We start from the raw sequence: 14139 nt of genomic DNA on the forward strand, positions 1-14139 counted from the left end.
TAATTCCAGCTCCCCTGTAGCATAGCCGAGGTGACAAACTAAGCACAAAAAAAATGAGTAGAAGTTGGCTAACAGTATTTGGCTCGTCTGTATCACTATTCCTTCTCTTTCAACATTTTTATCCTACTGTATGTCAAGCAAATATGTTTACGTTGCAGTGCTGGCGCTGGAAGAACAGGTACGTTCATAGCACTCAGCAATATTCTGGAGCGAGTGAAGGCTGAAGGGCTCTTAGATGTGTTTCAAGCTGTGAAGAGCTTAAGACTGCAAAGGCCACATATGGTGCAAACACTGGTACGATATTTAACAATCCATATCTTTGTCAAAGGATGTATGTTTGTAAATATTCTTGTGGGAGGAGAACAAAGGTTTTTTTTGCAGGTTGAAATAAATTACATATGATGGCTGTGTATGTACAAGGTTTTATAGTAAATCTGTATTTTTACAGATTTTTTTTCTAAAAATACAACTTGGCTAAACATTCTGTGTCTTTTAGGAACTGGACACAGTTAAACCAAAATCCTTTGAGTGTTGCAGGTGACAAAACATATGAAGTAAATGCCTTTTAAGCTATGTATCAGTTGTTCTTTCTTACCTTAAAATGTCTGGGCTTAAACTGGCTTGCCGTTGATCACTGAAAGGGAGAAACATCTTTGATTTTTTTTAAAGTCATCCACAAGTAATATGTGAAGCTAGGTCCAGACACTTCTCCCTATTCAATAAACATGACAAAGTTTTTTTTGAGACTTTTTTTTGGAAAATATATAAAAATGCTGATATTTTGTATTTTGATAGCAGCATCCATTCCGTGATTTGAAACGTCTTTAGAGACAATAACCTCAAAACACCTTTTTTAGGCAGGTGCTTTCTCCATACTACAGATAGGAAGAAAGGGGTTGAAGAAGTGGAATTGGATTATCCACAGTCACGCTGAGACAGGGATGAAATATTTCTTTTGGGGTTCTGGCTCTGTGGTTTAATAATGTTAGTTAGGGGTGTAATTGCCACAGATAGTCCCAGCTGAGCCTGCGGAAAGGCTTTTGCTAAACTCTGCTTTCCAGCAGGAGCGAATTCAGATGCCAGTTCCATTTACTATCGGTGTTGTTAAAGATTTTCTAATCCAGCAAATCTTGTTGAAGGCAAATCAGCATGCCTGGAAGATCAGGATGTGTCCCATCTTTAGGATGCAGAGGACTAGCCAGCAGGCTAACGCCGGCAGCGGCTAAACAGACAGCCTTTGCAAGGGGAACTCCATTTCAGAAAAATGAACTCATGAGGTTTTTAACGTTCTATATGTTTAAAGTTACATTGTCACTTAGTTTCTGCTGTAAAGCTGGGAAGATGGAGCCCAAAGTTAAACAGCCAGGCCCCCTGGGGAAGGCAGAGGAGGAGTTACCTGCTTTAGCGTGAGCTGGGTGACAGTGAGCTGTGCAATTTAAATGAGAAGAAGGGCCTGAGAATTCATTCATTTGAAGGACTACCACCTAGAAAGCTTAAAGAAACCATTTTAACTGACAAGCAACAGTGAGCCTGTATTTGACAAAAGAGCAAGGCACCATTGCTTTTATTTTTAAAATTTTATTTTTAAATTTAAAATCTTTCCAAAATCAGAACAGACCAGTCCTCAGCTACTGGTCCAAGCAATGGTCCCAGTTAGAAAGCATTGCATTTACCACTAGGATTTGCACAGGTGTGATTTTCTCCAATGTAATCGTACGATGCAACCGAAGCACATTTTGATACCTTTTTATTGTTTTTCAGGAACAGTATGAATTCTGCTACAGAGTGGTACAAGATTTCATCGATATATTTTCTGATTATGCTAATTTCAAATGAAAATTCCTGCCTTATTTTTTAATTTGTCTGTATAAATAGTTGTATATTCTGTTAATTTATTCCATGTCATCTTGATTGTTGACTTTACTGTAAATATGACCTTATGTTTGCTCTAAAAGTTGCATTTGCTGTATAAAGTTATTTCTTAAATATAAATACCTTCTAAAGAGAAGTATAATGTTCATATACAGTATATCACTATAAGATGGTATAGAAATCTTTATTCTAAAGAACAGTAATTCTTAAGGGTCTATTTCTTTGAATTTTTCCACTTATAAATATTTATCAGTAATGTTATCTCCCAATTCTTGAAACTTTACCCAGGTGATTTACATTTCATACCAAAAAAACGTGAATTGTGGTACACATGTTTAAACTAAACATGATTTGGCCATAAACCTTTCTTCACTATGAAAATAGACATTTATTTGGGGACATGTTCTGATAATCTGCTCAGGCTTACTTGTAATTTATTTCACAACTAGTCTCGTTGAAGGCAAAGAGACAGTTCGAGTGAAGTGCTATTAATGATAAAGGTATCAGAATATGGGCCTTTGGGTGTAATAATGTACAGTCCAACTGAAAAACTGAACTGCTTTTAAGGTCTGTTTTTAAGAACCTCCACGTTGATGACAGTTCTATTTTTAGTCTTACTGTCAATACGATATAATCAGTATAGATAACAGATTTGAATTTTTGATTTAATACAGCTTTCAAAATCCATTTATTTTGTTCTTTCCTAAATATTACACCAGCTTAAATCAATTTAGAAAAACAGTAATGTCAGTTTACCACTGTTTTGAAAATATTTTACATATCAGAAGAGTATATCTTGCAGCACCTGAACTTGTCTACTTGAAGGAGCTCTATAGCCATTGTCAGAAATGGATATAAAGCTTCTCTGTATACACGTGCATAATTTCCCACTTAGAAAAAATGCGAAAGAGATGAACTCTTATTCTCTGATTAGACTCAACAGAATAATTAACAGTATTTGCTAAAATTTTGAAAAAAACACTTGATTAATAGTGTCATGCTAGCAACGTTAAGCATTGTAGCAAAAAGCTCCTCTATGTTTTTACCCTCCCGTATGTATAATCAAAAAAGGAATGCTTCCTTTATCTGAAAGGCGTGTATGATTGTGTATATAGATATATTTTTAATGAAAGTAACTACTGATAATATAATTGGTGAAATAAAGTTTAAAAGTCTTTATCATAGCCCTGAACAGGATATGCTTGGGGGTAAGAAAATCCAAAAATCACAGGGCATCCGAATGTTGAATAATTTAGAAGTATATCTTTTCCACTCTTTAAAATGCACCTATGAATTAATGAGCACAAAGTATGCGAATATGTACTTTAATTACATAACTAATATGCAATAGTTCTGTCTTGTCCAGTTGGTTGGGTTTTTTCAATGCAAACATAAAAGCCTTATTTAAAATAAGCAACTTGCGCTAATCATTTCAATTGTTGCACTATTTTATTACATGACCATTTTTCATTTCTGATAGCGAATAACATTATTCTCTGTAACAATGCAAGGAAACAGGAGGGTGTTCATACCTCTCCTTTCATGTCATACTGAATGGAAAAGGTGCAGTTTAGAAATGTCTAAGCACACTGTTCTGAACACTGCCATTTACCGCTTCTTGTCTTCCCATCAATGCACTTCTGTATTTATTTGTACAGCAAATTATGCACTTAAAGATTGTTTAAAGACTAAACCTTTGTTGTGAGTTGCTGTGAGAAGATGCACTCGAGCTGCAGATGGAGTTGAGGAACAAAAACGAATGCTAAGTAATTTTACATTACTACCGCATGCTAAAATCTTATCAAATTTTCAAAAGCCATCAAATAAATTCACTATTGAAACCAATACAGTGAGGTTTTCAGTATGATCATTTGTAGTACAGGGAGACTCAGAGAGGTTAAATGATGACAGAAAAAAATAATGCAAACAAATTCCCACCGTTTTCCAAAGCAGCATGTTTTATAGTCCTAGTAGATCCCAATGTCTGGATCTTTCCAAACATTTAGCCTACAATGGAAAAAAAATTTGTCTGTTGGACAGCCTTTTGGGTCCCTTAAATAAAAGCTTGGGTTAAGAGTTGCCACGTGAAGCAAAACCCTTGAGCTCAATGGCAGAGGGGTGTGATGTTAGCGGGGAGCTGCGGCAGAACTCCGCCTGCTCGCGGGCTTTACTATGGGGATCGTTCCTCAGGGCACAGGCAGCTCGTCGTAGTTACAGCAGGTAGCTGGACGGAGTTGAGCGGAAACATCAAATACTAAGTGGGTACTCAGATTTTAGTTGCTAACTATATTAAGATATCTAGGAGGAAACAGAAATACCTACATTGCAGAAGTCACAAATATAGCTACATAATGACTTTTTTTATAATTTGAAAAGCTTTGCTTTCCAGTTCTTGTGTATAGTCAATAGACTGCTCCTTGCAGCAGCCTAGTAACTGGGGAGCTGTGTCTTGGTATCTATAGATAAGAATTTTCCTTTAAAATTCTCCCGTGTTGCATGGAATTACTTTAAAATGCCAAATAGTTGATTAGAAGTTGTACATTCTGATCTGTATATGGTTTTGGTCACTATGTGACTTGACTGTCTTTTCACGTGTTAACATAGGTTCCAGTTCACCTAAGCATTTAAGCATTTGCTTTATGACATCTCTATTCCACAAAACATTTAAGTACCATAGGTCCTTTGTTCCTGAAGCAATCCCTTAAGTGCTTTGCTGAATTGGGCCTTAATGAAGAATGCATACTGTAATTACCAGTGTTTTTTAGGGTATTTTTATGTATCAGTTTTTTAAACTTTTAAAATGAGCCTGACCACCTGTGTTCAGTATTTTGAAATGTTTTCATTTCCTTAGTACCATTTTTAATGTAAAGTTGTCGAAACTTTTCTGTATAAGCAAATTGTATTTAATTTGTCAAATCTTTATAATATATGTCTGTATTATACAGTTTCAGCTACTATTATTTTCTTTTATTACATTTATAATTTGATCTTGCTGTGTTTTTAATGCCGGTGAATGTTGCTGAATTATTTGTATATGCAAATTGCAAGATCTAATACATTCTGATGCAAGAACAAAGCTTCGTTTTTATTCTCAAACTGTATTACTTTCTTTAAATCTTTTAATTTCATTCCTGTACCGTGTGTTCATTTAAATTAAGTATTCTAAAGGAGTTGAAATCCATTATCTAGATAAATAATTTTTCAGGCGTCACCTGCAGCTATTTGGAAGTAATATTGAGATTCCTGTCGGAACTGAAGCATTGTGCATGTAAAGTGCAGATAAACTCATGACAGCAATCGAAAGGCCAGGTCTTCCCAAACTGTACACACTATAGAGCTTTGAGATGACTCGTCCCATTGCAGGTTTTCCTTATGACTATACGTGTGATGGTGCAAAGTCTGAGCCTGCAGTACCTCAACAGCTGTTACTCCTCCGGCATGTTCATACAGCACCTGGCAGGATGGCTCTGTGCTCAAGCCCAGCGCCGTTTTGCATTGCAGGCCACACAGTGGGAGGTAGGAGCGGGTTTTGGTCCCTGAGGGATTTCAGAAAATGGGAAGGTTGGCGAGAAGGGAGAGAGCTTGCTCACAGCATACGAGACCTTTCTGTTCTTCTCTGAGTATGTCTTAATGGTACTGTGGTACACTACAGTATCATACCGAGATAAAAATAGCACCTTAACTTTCAACTGTCGCCCATTATTAATTGAAAGCCTGCTCTAGTTAACAGCCATTCCTTCACTGATTTCAACAGGCTTTGAATGGGACCTCGTGCCAAAAACAATCAGGATGGCCCACTGTTGTAACAGGCGTCAGGGGAGATTCATGTAAACCGGGAGTAACTACGCCGAAAGATTACAATCCTAATGTCAAGCTAAATAGCACTAAGATTTATTCTTCAAGTATGATTTAATGAAGCAATATTCATGCGTTTGACCCTTTAGCCCTGTTTCATCTGGTACACTGACACCTAACATTTGGGAAGTACCTTTTACAGTGTAGGTCATTTTCTGAAGATTTTTTCCAAACTTGTTTGGAAGAACTTTTAGTTTGCATGTTTTTCTTGTCCACTGCTCTAATGTTTAAGTCTTTGCATTTAGTAATCCCGCAGCTTTCAACACAAATTGAACCACCCAGGAATAACTGTAGCAATGCGTTTGCCAGTAGTAACTTAAGTATTGCTCTCTAAAGAGAGCACGCATGTTCATCCCAAAGAGATGTCTTTGCTTCATCAAAAAGATAGATTTACTAATCAAGAATTTGCCTGCAGAGTTTTAAATACAGGGATATACCACACTGATACGAGCCTTTAGGAAATTAGTGTTCAGGAAGATATTGCTGTTTCTTACTGTGACACTAAATACTACCAAGTTAAGAGTAATCTTTTTCATTACATTTAAGAGCTTTTTTTTTTTTTTTTTTTAATAATTCCAGATGAGCTGATAAAACATTTTGTGTGCTTGGATTGTACACTCTTAGCACATATCAAGATGCACAGCTTGTGAGCCCACTGAAAGTTAACTTTAAGAACAGACAGATGCCTTTGTGTGGTTTCAGAAAATAGAAGAATCTCAAGTATTAATCAGTTATTAATTCATCATTAGGTAATTTAAATAACTATTGATAATCATAACTATTGATTACTAAAGATCTGCTCAATTTCTAGTATAATAAGGTTCTGTGTAGCAGTATAGTAGAATTACCGCTTTTAGATTATTCAAGCTAATTACAGGGCTTACAAACTATGAGATTACTTTCTCCCTGTGCTCATCTTGGTGGGCATCTGTTGGTCTGTTTCTGTATTAAAGATCAACAATAAAAAGCATCTTTGCTAACATACAGCCAGTCATAGTGTTTTTATTAACAACAAATCCAAAGTTGTAGAAAGGACTTGGAATCACTTGGTCCTCAGCTCCGTAAAGCAGCTAACTTACGGCTGTTTAGATACTGTATTGATAATTAAATTTCCATATTTGCCTCTAATGTCCCGTAAAAATGAGAAGTGAGAAGGTGACAGTGTAGTTAAGATCCAATGAGTGGAAGTGTTCTTCTCACAACAGATGCCCTCTGTTCTCTACTATGTCCCATTTTAATGACAAATCTGTAACAAACAGAAGAATCATAAGACTTCACTGGTCTATAGAAATAACATAGGTTTCACACTTCCTGTATCCGTTGTATGTTTTGCAATGTTGTTTATATATACAGATTTTATTTAATGACATGTAAGAACTAAATTTTATCATTGTGCACTTCTCCAGCGATTAATTTTTCTCGGCACATCTGATGAGAATGTGCACTTTTTTTCCTACTTCTAAACATTACAAAGAAATACCATAAAGACCTTGTGGTTTTTTATTGGGTTTTTGCATTTTACATCTGGTGATGCTGAAGATGGTTCTTTTTAGAAACTCAGCTTTTAGAAAAGACACACTTTCATTGTAAACCATTCATGAAATATATTTATTTTAATAAGTTATTTAAACAATATAAACTAAGCAAGATCAAAGATATGTTTGTTCTGTATAGGGCATATATGTCAAGTCTAAGGTATGCCTTCCTTAATACAGAAATTATTCATTGCATGTCAGAATTTTTCAAGCAATTGAACTTCACTGTGAACGTTCTTCATCTTAGGTATTAAAGGATTATGTTGTAATTTAGATAGTTTAATAAGAGCTTTCTTCTAATGACTTTTATACATTTTCTGTGCTACTTTGCACAGAGTAGGAGATTTAGTAAATTATTAAGCAAGTTGACTTTGCCAAGGAAGTTCTTTTCACAAATAATCATTTTTTTTCTTTCACCTCTTTCCATGGCATTAGAAATCCTTCCAGTGTTTTCCTGAATGTCACACTCAAACTATTTATAAACGTTGAACAGAAGATATAAGTTGTGACTTTATGCCAGTTGGGTAGACATAAAGAAAGCAAAACTATACCAGTCTGGAAGAGCTTGAGAAGTAATTATTTAGCACAGTTGCAATAGTATCAGATGATGAAGCTCACCATGTGTTCGTGGTGGCAGTGATCCAATACCAGCAGACAGGGTGCAGCAGAATAGGCTGTGGGCCTCATCTTTTATGCTTCGGTACAACAGGCCGCAATTGAGCAGCCAGAGGGCTGTCTCTGTCCTGTTCTCTGCAAGAGAAGATTATGTTCCTATCTTCTTGCAGACACCAATACTGTCTTAGTCTCTATGAAAGATACAATTTTTTTTTTTGCTTTTATGTTATTTTGCTTCAAAATTTTATACGAGTATCTTCTAGTTGAGATTTATATGGCAACCATGTGGTAGCCTATGGATCAAGTACAAGCTGTTTCCAAGGAAGCAGCACATGGAATAGCTTTCCTCCCTCCTTCCTTCTTAGAGTGCTGCATACTTGCATAGAGGTTGATGAGATTCACTGGATACGGTGGAATCTTGCCCCGGTCATCATAAAGAAGTGTACAAATCACTAACCCTTAGACAAATAGCAGATGTGCTAAAGGACTGAATGGGCAGTGCAAAGTCCCTCTAACAGTCACCTTCAGGATTAAACGTGATCTGTTGAACTTAATGGCAAAATTTCCTGGAGTAAGAATTTTGTTCCCAGATTAGAGGGTTTTCACTGTTTTAGTGTCCAGAGTTGTCCATGATACATTGCTTGGTCAGCAGTACACTTATGTATTCCCTGACCAGCTCTGTAACTTTGTAATTGGCCAGTCCGTTACACAGACACAGAACAAAGACATGCCCAGTCCCAGATATGGACTACATAGTATTAATTTACTTTTAAAAAATGATAAATTTCACCACAACATTGTGTAGTTTGCTTTCCCGTCATGTCTCATGGCTTTGAAGGCTTTATGTGAAAACAACCTGCTAGAAAGCTCGTTTTCAAGATCAACTTTAATTCTGCGAAATACACAAGTGTCTGCTTAAAGGTATTAGTGCTTCACATCATATATGGAAGTTTGATCTTTTGCAATTTCTTTCCCTCAGTAGTTCATTACGCTGTATTCTTTCACCATTTAAAACAAGAATAAATATATTATTTCAAAGTATTTATTAAATTTCAATAGAAACCATTTTGGAAAACATATCCCATTTGTTCATAAACTCACACATTCCTCACACATAAAATAATTTATCAAAATTAGGTTCTGCATATGAATACATGCATTCAAAAAAATCTTGGGTGCAGGCAGTCTTGGGTGTCTCAGTGTAATAAACGATCATTTTAGGAGAGGACGCTTATTGCAAAATATTAAATTTTCAGAGATTCATCATACAATAATTTACTAATCTCTGACTTTGCTTTACATAGTGTGAATAGCTTGAGGTACACATTTTTTCAGTGCACAGTAAAAATTTGTAAATTAAGTTGAGAACTTACCTGTGATGACAGTGCAACTGAATTCATGCTAATCACATCTACATTAACACTTCTTTGTTAGAAGTTAGCAGTTTAATCATCACTTACCAGGTATAATTCTGTCTGAACTTTTTTAGTTTTGGCAATTCTGGAAGCTTGTGCCTCTGTTCATTTGCCTGCTGTGTCTTCTGGATATACTGGCCAAATTACAGCTGCATTGAGAGAGTACGAGTGTATTCAATGGTAACTTTTCTAAAAATGTGAGCTGGTTAGTGGTGATGGCCTTTCACTAATACTAAAGTTGCTGCCTGAATTTAGTCTGTTATTTACCTAATACCTATATACCTTAGTATAGCCCTAATCCAGTAAAAGCTTTAACCAAAACTTGGGCAATAAGATGCTGATTTTTCTACTTCTCTTTATTTTGTTGTTGTTCTTGTGCTTTTGGCTCAAGACTCCAGCCCCAGTATGCTTTAGTGATTAGGGGCCTTTTTGTATCATTGGGCCACTATCTTCCACTGATAAACCTGATCATTATGTCCTGAAAAGGTTTACAGATCCATACTGATGGATCTCAGTGAAGTAGCTTTTTCCTATTACCTGTTGATCGGTCGAGTAAGTTAAAAATGTCTAAAGAACTAGCAAGGAGATTCAAGGACTGATTTAAAACAAAGTACTTTTCAACACATTTTTGGAAGTTAAGTTTTACTTCAACACGTATGCAGATGTATTTGTCAGCTTGTACTCCTAGTAAATTAAATGTTCACAGATACAAATGAACCCAACAGAAAATTTAAACCTTGAAGAAAATGTCTTTTTTCCCCTCCTATAGAGCTACTTTTGCAAATATTTGTATATATGCTATTTAAGAGAGCACTGCTGCTCTTGAAGACAGATTTAAAAGCACACTTAAAACCTTTATTATAATTTGCCTTTTCCTCTAAGTATTGCTGTGTTCGCAAAGACATTTATCACAAAGGATGTGACAGGCTTCTGTGCGGTAAGTGCGCTAATAAACCACAGCATTGTCATGCCAGAATATACAATTATTGGCATACTGCAGATTTGGGGGTTTTTTTGTAATGTCACCAAAGCCCTTGTCAACATGACAATGCCCATGTAACGATAGCAGTACAATTGCTGTTTTGCTGTCCAGCTCAGTTTTACCAGATGTGGGCTAGTAGAGACTGTAATGAATGAGGCTTTTAGAGAGTTTTACTGATATAAACCGGTTGGTTTAGATAAATTGTTCAGGTATAAATAGACCTGTAAAGACTCCCCAGGAAGGATCTCACTTTAATATCAGTTTATTGGCAATGATACCCAGTATTAGAACCCTGATTTTGTCTGCGTGCTTTACATCTAAATACAGGATTGTCCAGTAGCAAAGAGCTATCATGACAAGCTGAAGGTATGACAATAAGGTCATGACTTAATATGCTGAACAAAATTAAAACCCCACCAAAGCTTATGGACTAGACTTCAGAGTAACTTTAATTCAGAGGAAAAAAATAACATTTTAAAAGCTGCTTACATCTAACTGTATCACGTCTAAAGAACCCTAAAGTGATCATACCACATAAAATAGTGTTTCAGGCAAACTAGATAATTAAATAAAATAGTAGTAATATCAAAAGGAGTTCTGCTTTGTGAAAGATCTGAAGGGTAGAATTTTATCCCTTGAAGCACAAAAGACCTTGTAAAAGGACTTTCTCCCTTTGTACCTCTTTCCCCCACCCATGCATGCATAGAACTTTTAACTTGGAATTAAGGTCACCACATTCCATCTCTCTCTAATGCATATGTATTGTAAAAATAAAAAAAATACCAAGCATCACTCAACAAAGTGTCTGTTTTCCCTTGGAGTTTCCCCAGCCATCCAGGGGGGAACTGTAAAAGCATGATGTTGGTAGAAAGAAAGGAATTGAGCCATCATTGCTCTAAATTAATTGTGGTAAAAATAAGGTTTGCTTTTTGAAGGAGTCTGGGAATTGAAATGTTTCAGCTTTATATGTCTTTGATAATATGGTGCTTATCAAAAATACTGTGCAAGCTGGAACCCACACTGCTCCTTCAGGATGTTTTTCCTGTGGTCATCTTAAAAGATAACCACCAGGTTTAAGTATTAGTTACCAGTTAATGTTTGGTGGGTAGGAAGTAGAGGGGAAAAATATCAGAAATTCAAACTTACTTATGTATGTTATACAGAGTATATTTTAAATATAATCTGTAAGAGTAAATTGCTCTCCCTTTTTTTTTGTCCATATTATTCAGAATTTCTGTGTTTATTTTAAATTTCTTTTCTATTTACTTCTCCAACAGAGAGGTTGATTTGGCTTAGATTTTTGTGGAACCACAGATTGAAAATGAGGTTTCAGACAGTCTGAGCAAACTGATGCCAAAGAACAGTCTTGCTCCCTGTTCCCCTCAATATTGGCCACCAGAGAGGGGAAGAGTGTTAAGTCACCCGAATCTTCCTGTGCTGCCTGGCAAATTTCTGTTCCCTTGTTTTTTAAGTACTTTCCTATACTGTTTCACAGAGGTGGAAAGAGCACCTTCCCATCTCTTTACTACAAGTCCAAAAGCTTTCATGACTCCCTTGGACATTAAAAAGAATGAGAAAGAAAATAGGTAGCTTGCTTTTAAAAATTAATATTGTGCATCGCATAGAGGAGACTCCAGAGAATCAAATGACATGGTTGGGGCCTGTATGTTGTAATTTCAGACCACTGGTGCAAATGTTCAGACTACATGAAGAACTGAACTTTATGATGGAAGTTCCATAGTCTCAGCATAATCTGCATTTTTCTGCACAAATTTTTAAAAGCATTTTATAGAGGTATCTTGTGTATTCTGGAGAGGGCTCTCTGTGGTTAAGAGCCTTTCCAATCTGAAAAATGTCTCTGCTCTGAGATTATATTCAAAAGACACAACAGTACCTTCCTCTCCTTGGCTATTTTCAAATAAGGGTTTCTTCTCCTTTTCAATACCTGGAGACTATCTCATTTATCAGAGATTAGTTTTTAAGTTTATACAAACATATCATAGCAATATAAAAAATATAAGCTTGATCAAGGATGAGGACAGTGATATTGGATTTGCCTAGGAACAGCTCTTTCTACCTTTGTGTGACTGAACTAAATTCTGGTTACTTACTTGCCAGGTTTGTGGGGTTTTTTTTCCCTTCCATCTTCAAATAGAGAGCAGCACAAATGTGTTTGTCTTGATTCTTGATTGTTTGTCTTCCAGATTCTCAAACTCAAGTCATAGTAATGGATTCCTATTAGGGAGCAGAGATGGGAATCAGTTTTTGTAGATAAATGAAGGTAACTAAATAGCTGATTAAAATGCTAGTTTGATTTTCACTGATGCTTTCTCCCTCCCATCCTGGCTCCCACTTTTTTTTCTTCTTCTTTAAAGCCCCTTAGTTTTATGGTTAAGAATATTTTACTCTAATTACTAAAAGACCAGTACAGAAAGCAGATACATATGCTTAAATTAGTTTAGAAACCCTAAATTAAGCTGAAGGGATATAAACTGGTTCTGGACCTTTTTGTACTGACCTGAGGAGTTCTTACAAGACTCAAGCAACATTAGTAGCTAAAAAGGTGCATATCAGGGACTCGGCCGAGTCGCCTCTGAATCCCTCTCCCTCATAGAGGCGCTGAAAGAAACAGCCCCAGGTGCGGGAGTCTCTCACCCCGCGGAAGGCCGCTGGCAGGGCTGAGGGAGGAGAAGGGTTTTAAACCGGCAGCGCGGGCGGGAGGAGCCGTGCTGAGGCGGGGAACGGCTCCCGGGGCGGTGCCCCAGGCCTGCGCCTCCATTCGAAATCAAACCGCCTCCGCGCTTCCGATTGGGTTCGCCGCGCCTTCACGTGACCACCCTTCCACCAATCGAGGGTTGTCGCGCGTCTTTTCGAAAACATCGCCTGGTAAGTTGAACGACACTTTTCTCCTTCCGCCAAGCCGGTGTTAGTTAAGGCTAAAAGAGTCCGGCCGCCGAGGGGCGCCTGTTCCAGCCGGCCGGGCTCGGTGTGTCCCCCCTCAGCTATGGCGGCTGTCAGCAGGTGAGGGTCGTGGCGGCGGTTCCGGGGCTTGTCTGCACGGCGCCCGTGTTCTGTGTCGGCGCGGCGCAGGGATACAACCGCGGGGCGCTGGGGGTGCGAGGGTCCGGCGCGGCCGATGCTGGCGCGCGCGGGAAGTCTCAGTCGTCGCCGCGCGGTGACAGGAGGGACGGGGGGGGCGGGCAGCGCCGGCGCCGCCGCATCGGCCCCTGAGCGGGGCCGCCGCAGGTAGGAAGGTCCGGGCCGCCGCCGCGCTGGGGGCTGCGGGGCACGGCGGCGGGCGCCCGCGCGCGGCTTCGTGGGGAGGAAGGGCCGTCCCGGGCGTGAGGGGTGGGCGATCGGGCCGGGCGGACGCGGCTTTGGGGCTCAGGGCGGTGGGGGGAGGAGTTGGGCCGGGCTGCTCCTTTCGGCGGCCCTCTGTTTCCCGGCGGCCGCTCCGTCCTGCCAGCGGGAGCCGGGACGCACCGGCCCCGGCCGCGCCGGTGGCTGTGGCCGCCCCGCTTGGAGACGCGGTCTCACGGAACCTGTGCTCGCCGCCGTGGCGTAAACTTGGGCTTCTGCAGCTGGTGTGGCGTTTTTTGCTTGTAGGAGTTGGTGGAAACTGCGAACAGGGCACTTTGGGTAAGGAAAACGGAAGATTGCCGTTTCCTGTAACGTATAGGTAAAGTGTTTTCTTAAGGGTACTGTCACATTTGCCCTAAGGTGTGTTTTGTTGGTTGGTTTTTTCAACAAGTGTTTTATCCTATGAAACTCGGCAAAAAAGTTCAGGCGTGTCGCTGTTAACTACGTTAGGTCCCTTGTTTTTAGCTTGCCACTTTCAAACATACGATGTCTGATAGAGTATTTT

General features: G+C 38.7%; 1 protein-coding gene across 1 annotated transcript in view; it reads left to right on the top strand.

Annotated features, from left to right (window-relative positions):
* Positions 1–1836, top strand: part of PTPRE (protein tyrosine phosphatase receptor type E) — a gene marked incomplete at both ends in the record, with an annotated part of 40853 nt that extends 39017 nt beyond the window's left edge. Inside the window, 2 exons of the mRNA XM_082002564.1 lie at positions 159–294; positions 1762–1836. Coding sequence (XP_081858690.1) covers positions 159–294; positions 1762–1836 — 211 coding nt within the window. The remainder of the gene's footprint in view (positions 1–158; positions 295–1761) is intronic.
* Positions 1837–14139: the final 12303 nt, after the last annotated feature.

Source organism: Phaethon aethereus, assembly GCF_964289735.1.
Source record: "Phaethon aethereus genome assembly, chromosome: 7".
NCBI lineage: Eukaryota > Metazoa > Chordata > Aves > Phaethontiformes > Phaethontidae > Phaethon > Phaethon aethereus.